Source organism: Mauremys reevesii, linkage group 3 (assembly GCF_016161935.1).
Source record: "Mauremys reevesii isolate NIE-2019 linkage group 3, ASM1616193v1, whole genome shotgun sequence".
Classification (NCBI taxonomy): domain Eukaryota; kingdom Metazoa; phylum Chordata; order Testudines; family Geoemydidae; genus Mauremys; species Mauremys reevesii.
Genome location: NC_052625.1, coordinates 12,940,977 through 12,956,952, shown reverse-complemented (window position 1 = coordinate 12,956,952; position 15,976 = coordinate 12,940,977). Strand labels below are relative to the sequence as shown.

At 38.3% G+C, this 15,976-nt stretch overlaps 1 protein-coding gene across 7 annotated transcripts in view; it reads right to left on the bottom strand.

Annotated features, from left to right (window-relative positions):
- Positions 1-15,976, bottom strand: part of MACROD2 (mono-ADP ribosylhydrolase 2) — a 1,304,535-nt gene that overhangs the window by 964,938 nt on the left and 323,621 nt on the right. For all 7 annotated transcript variants that reach the window (XR_005596087.1, XM_039529899.1, XM_039529898.1 and 4 more), the window contains one exon: positions 9,993-10,022. Coding sequence is in view for 6 of the 7 variants with exons in the window: in XM_039529899.1 (XP_039385833.1) it covers positions 9,993-10,022 (30 nt within the window). In the remaining variant the exon portion in view is untranslated. The remainder of the gene's footprint in view (positions 1-9,992; positions 10,023-15,976) is intronic.

Here is a 15,976-nt window from a genome sequence, read left to right as displayed (position 1 = left end):
TTGCTACTGATATCAATGAAAATAGGATCAAGCCTTTAACCTGAAAAACAGGTCTGCGATGGTTTTTGAAATCAAACGAAACATGTCTTCAGTGCAGCATTCTGCTCATTCTTATTCCTTTGAAAGGGACATTGTCAAGGTTGTTAGGCATGAAACTGACTAACTGTGACAGTTGTCCCAATTTGTAGATCTTACCTTAAGGATACCAGGCAAGTATTTTATTTCAAGCTAACCTTAGCAGCCTGGTAAATATATAAACACAAACTCCAACAGTTGGCGTAGTGCATTTTTCATTATAAACACACAGCAGAATGTGCCATTTTCTAACACACTAATTCACTTTTCATGGTAGGAACCATGTTCTTCAACAAACAGACTAATTTCCCAACATATGTAGTTTAAGACCTTTGCCCTGCTTCTTAAGTGAAAAAATAAGTGTTTCCTGCATCTGTCTGCACACTGGCCTTTATCCTTCCTATACTGAGGAGCACACATACTACCATAGCTTTAAAAGTGAGGTACTCCTGAGATGGAGCAAAGGAACTGGATTTCTCAGGGATAAGCAGAATCTGCAAAAATCTCATCACACAGGGATTCCAAAATTGTACCCAATCAAGAGTTTTAGAAAATAAATGTATAGAACAAAACCAGAAATGCCTACTAGATGCTTATAAAGAACAGATTTAAAGGAAAATGTAAATATTATGTAGGTCGATATGCTTAGAGTATGTGGTTAATTTTATTTCTTCGTTTGCATGATTTAAGTAAAATATATATTACTGTGTACATTATGCAGTATTTTGGGGGTGAGGATTACATCATGATCTTACGTACTGATTTATAAGTATGTATTGTAAGTTTTGTTTCTGATGTTTTTATCTCAACAACAGAAAATGCAAAGAAGAAAAAGTCTTTATGCCTCAGTTTCCTGCTTGGATTTGTAATGATCACCATCTTTAAATCTTTACTGTGGTGTTCGTACACCCCAGCAGCAACATTAGCTAATGGTCTGCCTCACTTTTGAAGAAATGGCACAGCACTGTATATTTACTCAGAAGGGTAGTTTCCTGAAATGTAAGTAAAATACATTCATGCTCTAATACACATGGAACTTAAGCAGTACATTTTTATTTATTTATTTTTGTAGCAGCTTATGTATTCTGTTTCTATTAGAAGGTGGATATAAATTTAATTCCCTCAAATAAAAAACGGTATTTGTCCACTTCGTGGTCTACTAGTAACACAAACTCCTGCCAAGCAGGGGAACACTGTTAAAGTCCCATTTTTAGGCATGAGTTAAGAAAACTGTGGAGTCAGCATGCTCAGCCCCTTATGGATAAACACTAATTGTTAGTGACTCCCACTGGCTGAATGAAGTAGCAACAGTAACAGGCTTTGTAAGCAGTAGAGTAGGTCGGCATAGTGTGGACACTATACATTTTAGACAAAAAAATTATTTTCAGACTCATACATTGGCTAAACTATGAATACGGCCTTAAAGGACCAAGTTCTGATCACACCTTTTAAATATGTACGCTCTAGAAAAAAGTGATCAGCGTACAGTGGCAAGTACACACACACCTGAACAATGCACTTCAGAGGTCATCCATTAATATCAATTATTGCAAGAAACAAAATTATTTGTGTGGAGTCATTTAAGCAATCACTGAATTCTTTTTTTCTGAAGGACCTTTGTAACAGTATCCAATCAGACAAAGAAATGAGGACTGACTAAGTCAAAAGGTATAGTTAACTCAATCCAGAAACCTCTATTACTGGTGTGTATATATGGCTGAATAAGAGAAGCAGCGAAGGGATAAGTAAACAACCTATGAAAGAACAATATATACATATAATTTAAGCAAAAATTGGACTCTGCAGTGGCACAGTCTTGTTTTAAACAACCCCGACAACTCCAGGGGAAAAAATTAGCTCTCCAGCATACTTGGATTAAATTGACCAGGCAGTTAAATTAAATTAAAATAAAATAATAGAAGGTATTGAAGGGAATTACCTACCAGATCAGATCTACTGGGCAAGTACAGTTCCAGGTACACAGAGCAATCGGTGTTTTCCTTTGTAACATCTAAAATAAACTATACTTATTTATGTACCTCCTCTCACTATGTATCCAGATATAGTACACACAGGAAAAAACGCATAACATTTAAATTAAAGTTGAGCTTGATGGCCCAGATAATTGGAAACAGCCTCTCTGGCAAGACATGACAAAGAAAAAAAAAACAACATAAAGGAAGAAGGAGGGGAAGAAAACCCCAAACTGACCTACAATAGCTGATCTATGTAGAAAAGCCTAGTCTACAATGGAACTCTGAGAGACATACTCTGGAAATGAGTTATATAAAAGGAGTTGAAGTACAGAGTAGTTCATATGCCTCTGGCCTGATCCAAACTTTGGAATGGAGAACTAGGACCATCAGGCTGAACTCAGCAGTCTTAGAGGATCATATTCTACTCTAGACTATTAGATTATCAATAAAAAAAATGGTTACATACCAGAGTAGTAACAGGTATTCTTCAAAAAGTGTTGCACACATATATACTTCACTTCAGTTGTTTGTGCACCTAGTGCACTTGATTCAGAGATGTTTAGCTAGCAGTATCCATTCAGTGGGCATAAAGGGCAGGGCTGCCCTGATTCCATCTGTTCCTTCACACTGGAAGCCTGATGTCAATAGACTCTAAAGTAGTTGGGAAGGAGGGTGGATCATGGAACATATATATGCACAGCAGGCTAGAAGAACAATAGTTACTGTACAGGTACATTTTTCTCCTTTCAACGACTGTGCACAGATATATTCCATGTCAGTACGAGTGGTACTTGTTTAAGTGGTAGGAATTCGGGGTCTACTTGACAAAGACTAATTTCCTAAAGTCAGCATCAGCTGAAACTCTATGGTAAAAGTTATTATGAGAGGTGAAGGAGGCATTTTCAGCTCAGTTTTTCCCTCCCGAAACCTGGAAGACAATCAACTTGGAAGAAGATCCACGGGAATGAGAGCAATGCCTCTTCTCCCTGTTTGTTTTCACAGGTTTCTGACCCTGGAGAGACTCCAAAGAGACAGAAGGAACAGACAGAGCATTTCTGGATAATGAATATTCAGCCAACTCAGCTATGGACTAGCCTAGATCTGAGATACCTGCATGACTTTCACCATGAGACACTCCCTCAGGCCTATCTCAGAAGATTTCTGCATCCTGGTAGTAAAAGACTGACAGACAGAACATCTGTCCGTTAGGTCCCCTTCACTTCAACAAATCAAGCAACACACATACACATCTCTGAGGGCATAGCAGCCTGACAGGAAGGACAATGCTGGGGATCCCTACATTTTAAAGTGGCTTCAAGAAAGAAAAGAAACTACCTACTCATGAAACAACAAAGAAAACACTAAAAATATTGCTGTCTATTTACACTAAGCTAACTAACTAATACTATCTGGAAGCGGTGGCCAGTACGTCCCGCAGCCCGTGCCGCTTCCAGCAGCTCCCATTGGCCTGGAGCAGCGAACCACGGCCAGTGGGAGCCGCGATCGGCCAGACCTGCGGACGCGGCAGGTAAACAAACCGGCCCGGCCCACCAGGGGCTTTCCCTACACAAGCGGCGTCCCAAGTTGGGAAACACTGCTATAAATTATTTACATACACTGTTTAGCAGGTAAAAGACTCTGCGTTCAAGGTGACATGGGGACTTCTAACTCCTAGCCATAGGCAGTGAGAAGGAATTAAGAGTGGGTCAGGGCAGCTCTGTCTGTTACACTCTAGGTCTGAGGCATGAGTACAAGTACAAAACACAAGTACAATGGGTACTGCTAGCTAAAAGTGTCTGACTTGAGTGTAGCAGGCTCAGGTACACCTGAAGGGGGGTGTGGGTGTGGCTGTGTACATACAGAATCACTCAAAGGAGAACTAGTATTACTTCTGTATAGAAAGTAAAAATATAGAAAACCTGATTGGCTGATGTATTTCCATAATATTGAAACCTCTAGATTCAGTACTAATCAAATCCATCCTACTCAAAGAGAGGCAGGGGACTAGAATGACAATGGGAGAATGAGGTTCAACACTTAATTTTCTTTACTTAAAAAATGATTGCAACCGCTTTCTTCTAAGAGAGCGTATTAAGGACTTAATGAGCAACTAAGGCTAATAGTCCTTTTGCCTCAGGTTATCAGTTCTAGATGACTATTGTTCCCCAGGAAAGCTTTGTGTCTTTATAGTTATCTAAATTTCTAAGAGACGACATTAGACAAAGTGGGTCAGGTATATCTTTTATTGGATCAACTTCTGTTGGTCAGAGAGAAGCTTTTGAGCTTACACAAAGCTCTTTTTCAGATATTACCTCTCTCTAATATCCTGGGACCAACATGGCTACAACACCATCGCATACAATAAGAAACGATGTGACAGTGTACAAAGCAACAAACAGCTTTTGAGGCTAGCTGAATGCCAAAATTAGGCAGATACATTTGTTCAAAGACCTCACTAGTTTTAAGTACAGTAGAATCTCAGAGTTACGAACACCTCAGGAATGGAAGTTGTTCATAACTCTGAATAAAATGTTATGTTTTTTCTTTCAAAACTTCACAATGGAACATTGACTAAATACAGCTTTGAAACTTTACTATGCAGAAGAAAAATGCTGCTTTTCCTTTATCTTTTTAGTAGTTTACATTTAACACAGTACTGTACTGTATTTGGTTTTTGTGTGTGTGTCTCTCTGCAGCTGCTGGATTGCATACCTCTGGTTCTAAATGACGTGTGTGACTGACTGGTCAGTTCGTAACTCTGAGATTCTACTGTATACCCAATGTCACTAACATTAGTTGACATGATGAAGGAAGAGATAAATGAACTCTACCAAAAAACAACAACCCATTGTTTATTTCCTTGAATCAGAAAGGCTTGACAGTACTTTCAAACTTTTCACTGACGTCCCATTGGGATCATGGCTAAAACAAATAATTTAGAAGGGCTGGGTCTTTAATGTGAATACTTGTTCAAAGGAGCAGCCTGTGTGGAAAATGAATGATGTTATGGACTGACAAAGTATGAAAAGGTCCTTCAGGGCCTATCTACACTTAAAACACTACAGCTGCACCACTGGAGAACTTAAGTGTAGACACTACATGTAGATTCTTCATATTCGTGAGTGACCTAGTTATGCTTTCCTAATTTTCTAGTGTAGACCAGGCCTCAGTGTCCTATATGAAGTAGTAATGTTCAATGTTTGTGGGCAGTGATTGGCATAACTCCCCCCTTTGTCTCTTAAAAGAGAGTATTTAAGGTTTACAATACATGAGTACATCATATCTGGTTCTTGGCAAAACACAGAAATTTATTTCACTCTACTAGTAAAAACTATAGCTAATATAATATAATAATTGGAGATATACCTATCTCCTAGAACTGGAAGGGACCTTGAAAGGTCATTGAGTCCAGCCCCCTGCCTTCACTAGCAGGATCAAGTACTGATTTTTGCCCCAGATCCCTAAGTGGCCCCCTCAAAGATTGAACTCACAACCCTGGTTTAGCAGGCTAATGCTCAAACCGCTGAGCTACCCTCCCCTAAAGTGAGATTTCTTTTCCACTCCCCATTTATATAGCTACAAGATGCACTTAGAAGTTAAATATATGGTTCATGATTACACACTATATTCCTTTAAATTGTAGGCTAAAGACTGGAGAGGCAGGTCTAGACTAAACTTGAAAATGTTGCCGGCATAGATGTCAATCAAAGCTGTGATTTCTTCTCCCCTCCCCAATCCCTGACTGACATAACTATGCTGGCAAAAGCTCTAGTGCTAACGTGGTTATACCAGCAAAAAAAGTTATTTTGCCAATATGGCGTCATTTGGGGAACTGATTTAAGATAAACTGGCAAAATAACTATTTTGCTGAAATAAGCTGTGTCTTTACATGGGAGTGGTGTGGTGCTCACATTCCTAAGAGGACACATTAAATTCCACTCCCCTCCCCTCACTACATATACATATAAAATACTTTATAAATAATGTTAGTGACATTGGGATATACTTACAACCAATGTCACCTTTGATGAACAAATTTAACACCTACAGAAAAAAGCTAGTTTGTTACTAATTAGTTTATAATCTTGAATTGAAAATATCATGTATAAACAGAAAGAAGGACAACCCAAAGATTATTATGCAATGTGTGGTTCATTAAGTCCAGCAAGTCAAGAAAGAATATACTGTCAAAGAAACAACTGAGAAGTGGTAAGGCAAATGAGAAAAGATGGACTGTTGAGCAGAAAAAAAAAATGGTTCCAGGATCCTGCAGACTTGACTCTTGTGAACAAGGTGTGCAGAAAAGGGCCCATGCTTAACATCACACAACTTTAGGCCTAATTTTTCAAAAGAAGTAATTTTGGGCATCTCCATTTTTGAGTGTCCAACATAAGGAGACATCTTAAGATGCCTGATTTTCAGAGTCCCCTCACCACCTCTGAAATTCAGGCAATTTTAAAGGAGTTACAATTTGGGCATAAAAAAAATGGAGGCATCAGAAATCACTAGCCCCCTTTTGAAAATATTGACCTTGGAGCATAAGTTGTTTGGGGTAGGATCTGTGCCTTTTTTTTGCATTTATCCACTGTGGGCAACACTAGAAATAAATAATAATACATAAATAATTGTTCTGCACAAGTTAATGCAAGCAGTTGCGTGGTAAACCTGGTGAAAAATCTGGACCTGAAATAAAGTGAAAAGTGAAATAAAATGTGTCAATCAGGCTCTCTCTTAATAAAAACTGAATTTAATTTTAAAAGAAAGAAAAGATTACTCATAAGATTCTTAATGAACTCCAGGGAACTTCATAAGAGTTATTTGACAAGCAGAAAGAAGTCTTAAAAAGAATCTTTAGTTAAATAGAAGTCTACCATTGAAAAATAGTGTTCATTTCTTGATGTTTTGTTAAAAAAAAAAGTTATCTGAATAATTCTCATCTGGCATCTTTCATATCTCTTCATTCAGTCATAAAAATATACACAGGAGATTTAAAATTGGAATTGAAGAACAATCATCAGTTTGGCTCTAAGAAGCCCAATTATACTTAGATAATCTGGTCAGATGGCTGATTTAAAATTTGGTCATCTCTTATGGCACAAAAGTAGCTGGCAGTGATGCAAAGCCACTGGCACTTGAACCAAAGGACAAGCTTGCTAACATGTTCATCAAAACTTGGTCCATTAACTCTTCTCCAAAGAATTATTTAAAAAGTTATTTCTAATAGATCGTTAGAAAATTTAGGAAGATGAGATCAGGGTTCTTTACACATTATGAGTTCAATGCTAGAAAGATTTTAGAAAAGAAATCTAGATTTTAGAACAGGTAACATTTTCTGAGACATGACATTTATTGGTGGTGTAAAAATGTCACATGAAAGAGGAAGCGCTTGGAACTGAATTTCACTGCAAGCAGATCTACAAAAAAGGACTTTCCCATTATTGAGCTTTGCTAGGAGAAACTCGGAGAGCCTAAGCCCATCCACTGTACAGTGAAGTTGAGCTGGAATAAACAGAACCTTACTGAGAGGAGACCCACCTGTACCCAGGAAAACAGGAGCAAGCTGAGAGGTTTTGTTTGTTTGTTTGTTTCTTTTGCTACCCGGGTGGTTCAGGTACATGACCACTGTCATGATTGGACTTTTGAGGATAATTTTTTCCCATTTTAGCCTTCTTCGCAGTAAGGCAGCTAACCTTATTGCCTACAGCTCAAGGGTGTTTATAGGAAACTGTCTTTCCATTGGAGACCATGTTCCCTGTGTTCAGCAGGGATCCACATTTACTCCCCACCCTGATAGACTCTTATCCAAGGCACTATGTACTCTGGTTGGATAAAGAGAAGTCAGAAACCAGGATGCTGCTTGTTTGTTTGCTGTGAGACCTAGTAAACTGAACAAAGCTAGTGACTCCTATACCATTTGGGTGGCCAGTCCTGAGAGTTGCCAAATAAACTAGTCACCTAGAGAAGGAGTCTCACAAACCCATTTGAGAGAGTGTCACTACGTGAGCAACATGACCTTTACCAACATTCTCAGGTCCGATTCCAGGCTGAATGGAGAAGAGCTTATTAGAAAGACCATCTGTTCAGCACAAGCCCTAGGTACTTTTAGAGAGAGTAAGTGATGGGGATTTGTAGCTGGGTGTCCTCAGATCCACCAATACCAGGAAAACTCCTTGATTTATGGTGGTTCTGAGGGATTCCATTTTGAATTTCTGAAGTTTTACTAACCAATTTCCTCACTTCCTTTCGAGTTTACTTTAGATTCCAGAGCAGTGTCTGCCTTCCTGGAGCAAATGTCTTTCACCTTCTGGGTTAAGAAACAAAAATGGCATCAAGATGTGGTAGCAAAGGTCACCTTTCTGAGTGTGGCTTTGAGTCAAGCAGGAATCAAATTGGAAAAGCAGAGATGGTTGCTCTGAAAAGCGAGAAGAATACCAGTTGGAGACTGGTCATCATCCTGTCTGTCAGACTGAGCCAAGAGGACAAGCTACATTCTGTGGTGCCACAGTAACAGGATACCAACTTCTGAAGTACAATCCAGATGAATAAATACTACTGAAAGTCAATAACTAAAACTTCTCTACAATAACCATTTCTCTAGAAACCTGACTGAAATTTGAATATTTGCACTGACTTTTAAAGTTATTAAATGGGAATAAATACTTAAGAGATGGTATAGTAATCTCGCCTTTTGTACATCAACCACTGTTATGGGATTACCTTGGGCAGAAGACAAGGCACTATAGTAATACAAATAATAAAACCAAACCTGGTGCATCACAAACCGCCTCAAAGAAACAGAAACAGATTAATTTGGCCGGAAAATTATTAGAGAACACTTCATTGTAGGTTTACATTCTGATCTGTATTTGGACTAAAAATCTGTTCATGTTTCTAACTCCCTCTCAATGTAGTTTTGAACCACTTTTTCACATGAGAATCCACTCTTCATGGATCAGGAATGATGGTTGCTTACACTGTTCAGGTTGTGCAAACAAAGCGTTATCATTCTGAGTCTCAAAAGCAACAGCAATCTTTTTACTGAATCCTTTCCTTTCCAATTGCATATGTAGGCTGTGATCATCAGATCCTTTTAACTCTAGCCAGGAAAGATTAATAGCTATCCCTACAGCTACTATATTGTGAAATTTCTAGCTTGGAGCTTTTCCCCCCACCCCTCCTCCAGAAAAGAGAGAGAGCAAGAGACATGCTGAAATTTAACCCTGCATGATTTTTTTCAACTGTTAACTCTTGTAAGCTCTTAAGGCTACAGTAATACATGAAAAGCAAAATGATGTCATGTATTAAAAGGGAAAAATATGGTGTTTCTGAACGATATTAGAAGCAACTCTGTCATGCACTACACAAGCTTGTGCCTCACTAACTCACAATTTTAAGAGTTCACACCGAAGTAAAACAACAAAAAGAAAAGATTAGAAATAAAGTGTTATTCTGCTGCATTATTCTCACAGATACGGGGTGAACAGCTGAGGTAAAAATGTATGAACATAATTTTATTTATTAAGTAATTACAATTGCTATAGTTTCTTGAATGTTTATCCATGGGCCACAGATGCCCTTGAAATAACAAAGATACACCTAAGTGTAGCAGTACAACTTCAGATACCCCAGCTTTGGTTTTTGAATGGCTCTAAGGTGTGGTCCAAACAGAGCACAGCACAGCAGCCTAAGCTTGAGGTGACAATTGGTGACATTTACGAGGTCCATATCTGAAAGGAATGCTCACAACCTCCTGGCTGTATGTAAAGGATAAAAAGCTCGCCTGGTTTTCTTTCCATTCAGGTAGTTTTACATTTGGAACTTATTGTACATAAACAAGATGATCTGTGGTGATTGTGGTTATCAGCATTACTTGAATATTGTTTTTGTTCGGCACATACATAGTGTTTTTGAGAGTAAGGAGAATGTTAAACAAAGACTTACCCCCTCCACCTCCAAGAAGACTGGAATTAGCTAGGAAAAGCAAAAGGACAATAATTAGCATTAAATTAAATATGAAATGAAACAGAAGGGGAAAGTATTTATTTATAAGGTACAAATTTATATTTATAGTGTAAAATTGTTGAAACTGATTATTCATATTATAGAATGTACATTCTATTAAAACAAAAACAAAGTTACTGGTTTTCACTCAAACCATTCTATTTTTATCTGTTTGTCCAAAGATATTATTGGTTCACATTTTTTAAAAATATGTTTGCCTAAATTATTCTCAAAATCTTTATTTGTAAAATATCATGCAACAATTCTTGGCCTGTAGATTAATTTAATTAACAACAATGTATGCAAATAGTAATACTTTTAAACTGCATAAACTTCTGAAATTGTATAATTGTCCATGCAACATTCCTTTGTGACAACCAAATAAAGGCACTAAAACCCTTGCCAGTTTAGAGATCAGCAAATGGGCTTTGGTGCCCTCTGTGACCAGTTCTCCTGGGCCTGTATGACATAGGGCCTTTGTGGATGAAAATTAGTAAAAAGCAAATTATCCTCTAATTAGACATCTGTAAAAACACAGTGAATGAAATGCTAGTCCCATTACAATCCATGGAAGTTTTCACATCAATTTCAATGGGGTCATGATTTCATTCAGTATATGTACATGCTGCTCTACTGTATCTATTCAGCTGTCTGTCCAAGTCATAAAGGGTAAATTATGCACAGCAGTAATTTGCAGAATAAGGCTATTCAAGACAGCTGTTCAAATTGAGCTGGTGTGGCTGCAGCTACTCATTGTCCCTCCACAACTTGGGCACAAGAATGAGGAAATGGTAAGCCTATAGGCTTGCCCCCTTCAGTGAAGTACTCATCCTACAATTGCATGGGAAATGCAAGTTCCTTTAGCACAAAAAATTGGATGAAAAGATGGAAATAAAGATTCAAACTCTACTTAATTATTTAATCAATGGGAAGAGGCCCAAGCACTCTTCTCCAACCTTCATACCTTACTGATGAGCAAAGGAAGAGTGAGATTGTAAAACTTTCCTTCTTCCAGAACCTAAGGGCTTGTCTACACAAGGATATTCAGAAAAGTTAATCTGAATTAATTTTATGTGAATTTAAAGTGGATTAGTTAAACTGCATTAAAACCATACACAGAAACTCTGATTCAGAATTAAAGTGGGCTTAATTTGGCTTAGTTTAATTCACTTCCAAAGTGAAGCTGCTTTTCACACGGTTTCTTTGGGAGTGAATTAAGCTAAAGTGAATTGCGGCCACTTTGGGGATTTATCTACATGGCCCTGCAGTGCAGATTACAGGGGTGTGAGCTGCTACAGCACGCACTCAAGTGATGTCCTGTAACTGCCTCATATATAGACCCTGCTAATGCAAACTAAAAGATACCTAGTTTGTGTTAATATAGTCCCGTTTCAACCAGGATTACATTAACATGAACTAGGTACCTTTTAGTTTACACTAGCAGGGTCTACATGGGACAGTTATAGCGCAACACATTAGTGTATGCTACAATACACATCCCTCTAATCCACATTGTGGGACCATGTAGCCCTAATTCTGAATTAGAGTGTCCACACAGGGATTTATTGCAATTTAGCTAATCTATTTTATATTCACTCCTTTAGTTAATTTGGATTGATTTTCCTTAATGCCCCTATATAGATAAGCCCTCCGGCTATGGGGAAGTATATAATATATGTTGTATTGCATGCATCTCTTTCTAGTATCTGAGCTTTACTATTTGAAAGAAACTATTTCTATAGGAACCATGACTGCTGGACTAGTAGGAATAATTTATGATCACCAAATTATGAATTCTGACACAGCACAAACCCATATGGTAGGTTTTGTTGATGGTTTATTTTAACAATCTAAGTAATTCATATTGTACACTGTCTATTTAGTTTGCTTTTTCATTACTTTTCTCTTTTGGGTACTCTTGTACATCTCTTACATTCTTTCAGTCATACCATTAGCAGCCAGCTCTCCCTGACTCGACAGAGGCAGTGTCACAATTGCCAAGCTACATTTTTCATGAAATAGTGTATTTAGTAACTAACACAAATGCCTCTTTAAAAAAAAATGTCCTGTTATTGTTATTTACTGTTATCGTACCACAGCAAGAATCCTTTAGACTCATGGGTATCATTTGAAAAATACTAGCAGGTAACACAACTGTAGCCCTATACAAGTTGCTTTGCACAGATAAAATGATATATATTGCAAAGATTAGCAGGAGGCTTTGATCCACATATTTTACCACCTCCTATGTTCACTGAATTTCAGTGCAATACCTAAGAAAAGCATGACTTAAAGAATTCCATGAAATGCAAACAGCTGATGCATCCTTTACTTTTTTTAGCAGCTTCCAAACTACTTTAATAGTCAATATCAACTCTCACTGCAATAACATTAATCAATACATGTATAAGCGGAAACAAGCACAATTGTAAAATCAGACAAGCTGAAAATAAGAGAAAAGCCCCTATCGTTCTGCAATGCAGGATTATTTTCTGAAGTGTATTAGAGCGGTTTGTCCATTCTAGTTTTAATGAACTCAAGTTCCGGGGCTTCAAAAACTTCTCTTGGGAGACTTGCCCAAGATCTTATAAACCTCACTGTTAGAAAGTTTCCTAGGATATCCAGCTAACATTTTCTTCTGCAAAACCACATCCTCCGTCTGCTTAGATCATATTAAATTCCCCTCCTTCCTTGACAATTTTCATCTTTCAAATAGTTGTAGAACTTATTAAAACATAGCACACTAGTTAGCATTATAAAAATACAATAGTAACAACCATTTTAAACAAAGATTTTGGCCACAATGTATCACAATCGAATACAACTATTAGAATTACTGTAGTAACTCATTAACATTGTTCTATTTCACTGTTTTTGCCCTTCAGGACACTGACAGCACCTTAAGGACTCCTGCCCCAGACAGAACGCTCACATTTTGCCACTCTGCCTGCCTTTTCCAACCCACAAAACCACCAGACCCTGCATGAGACTTGGAGACATTCCTGTCACACACACAGTAAGAAGTTCACTGAGCCTTGTCGCAACCCTATGCTCAAACATGGCGTCTGTATGGCCAATTGTCGGTCAAAAAGTCACATTGGTACCGTGTGCTACAATACCAGCGTGTCGTGTGCATAAACTTAGTGTGCCGGGTGCAGTACCTGTTGACGTAGAGGGCACCAGCTCGGAACCCAGTTGGTGTAGGAGCTGGGGACCAATCAGATGCTGACACGAGTAAGGGTCTTCGAATAAAACTATGTCCCGCGCCAAAAACCGCAGGAGTATCCGCGTGTTAGCTGAAAGGCCTGATCACCCTTTCAGCCAGGGTCTCCTCCAGATTTCGCTGGATCGTGTCGTGTCGTTTTTGGATTACGCCCCCCCCCCCCCAAATTCGTCATGCTCTTGGTGTCTGTACTGCTGGTCAGCTGCGCCTGGAGTGTGGTATGTGCATTTTAATTTCTGTAAACATTCTGTTGGTTTAGTTTCTTTCCCTTTTTCCCTTTCCTTATTTGATGCAGAGTTGTGTACATAGTATATGAGAGCCATATTGCTGTATTAATTGCCATTGTAGTTAGTTGGTGTATTTTACAATATTCGGTTAATATGTGTACAGTTTACTCAGTTTGCGTGTCCATTCTGGATTTTAGTGAGCGGGTAATCACAGATTGTTTAGTTTCTTGTTGTTGGATGTAAATAGACTGTTTCAAGTTGTGTATATTGCTGCTCTGGTGATATTTTTTGATTGGTGACTTGGTTTTCTCTTAATTCGAGTTGTGTGCGTATTCCTGTTCTGATAATATTGTTGGCTGGTAAAATCGCTCCTCCCCAGCCCAAGTTGCAATTTACCCTTGTTAATAAACGGCCACGTGGTTTGAAATTTCAATTTGTCACGTCTTGATTCTCCTCTCTCACTCAAATATTTCACCTGAACCTGCATTGGTCTCGGTCAAGCCTAAGAACTACTTGTACACACAACTATCATCTGCAGTCAGATACTGATCCAGCCTGGGCCAGCAGCCATGATTCTTGTCCTCATCCCCTCATCCACAGCTGAGCACAGGAATTCTAACCAGACCTGGGGAGAACAAGAAAGAGTCTGCTTCTGTGATGAGAGAAATGATAGGGAGAGAAGGTATATGAGAAACTGTGAGAAGAGACAGTGAAAGCTAGGGACTTCCTGCCTCCCATTCCCTCCCAAAGCTACCCTTCTGAGTCCACTTCCCTGACCTTTGCTAAAACTGCTCTCTGCAATCTCCAGCCCACAGCAAGTTCCCCAATTTTCACTTTCAAAATCTAGTTATAATGCACACCTAGAAATATGCCTTTAAATGTGTGCCCATTTATATCAAGCCAAGTGACAGCACACAAATTGCCTGAAGAAGAGCTCTGTGTGGCTCAAAGGCTTGTCTCTCTCACCAGCAAAAGTTGGTCCAATAAAAGATAGTATCTCACCTTGTCTTTCTAGCACACAATTCAGGCAGCCTGTACTGTAGGCACTTATTTGTAAAAATGTCAACAATTTACACATGCTGGTAGAACATGATCCTGCATTCCTTACTAGCATTCCTTACTAGCAAACTCCCATTGAAGTCAGTGGGAATTTGCCTGGGTACAGACTGCAGATTTTGGTCCTGAAGAGGTAATATAGCTTTCAGTTCCTGAGTTTTAGATTTGGTACCATCACGTCAGAAGTAAAAAGAGAGTTTCCTAGACTCAGATTAATCCCTAAGGAATAATCCTTCACATAAAAAAACCACGAGTCTGCCCACTGGGTTTTGGACCAAGCCCCAGTGAGGTGCTTAAGGCCCTAATGGTCCTCTGAAATTGATGGGAGTTGAAAATGGTCAGCACCCCACAGGACTGTGCCTTTATTCCGCGCTCAAGAAATAAATGATCAGCAATTACAGGACAATTTAAGAAGTCTCACTGGTGCATGCCTGTTCTGACCAATGCAATCAGCCTTCAAGCTAAACACCAGCATTCCTCCCAAAACATAGAAAACACAGACGTGCAAATAATTTGGAGGAAACAATTTGAGCAAGCTTAGTCTCTTTATGGCTGTGGATTATCAGCAAGGAGATCTCAAGTTGTCAAAATATATTAATTATTCAAATGTATACATTAATAGATTTTACAAATATGGATGGAACTTAACAGTCTAAATTTGATCCGCCTTACTTAGGGAAGTCACATGGCATTGTTTGTGCTCCCTGACTGAATATGCACAGAACTTCTGCAACAAATCCTGAAATTCCCTTCAAATTTCACTTTCTATGCATATTTTGGACCTCTTGAATGCTTGTGGAAAGTAATTTTTAAAAAAAAAAAGTTAATTTGGCTGAAGCGAATTAATTTAAAAATCTGAATATTCACAAAAATCCTTTTAATATTACAGCCAGATCAATTAAAAAGTGAAAAAAGCTGATGTTTTAAATGGACATATTTACTGACAGTGAAGCTTTTATCATCTGCTGTCAATTCAGTTGAAATTAGTAACCATAAACAACTAGAATATTATTTTTTTTGTGATGTCTTGAGAGAACATGCTTTGGCATTGTTAACCACATAGCTGAATAGCATTGGTTACGTGTGTGTGTGTGTAATACTCATTTGACAAAATTGTAAAAATGTAATTTCTTTTGGGACCATCTCTTTGCAAAGCATTAACAGCACTGGTAACTTTTAAATTGACATCTGTGTCATGAAGCCACACATCTGTCAGCATAACAAAAAACATACTTTAAAAGTCGATTTGATATTGTCTGACTTAGGTAGCAGATGTTTGATCTTGTTTTCATATAAAAAATAAATACTTGAGTTGATAGATACTTTTTTAATTGTGAAATTTATTTAAGGAGATATCTTTATACTTGACGATGGTGTGAGATGCAAGATATTCCACCTCCAGAGACACCATGTTTATT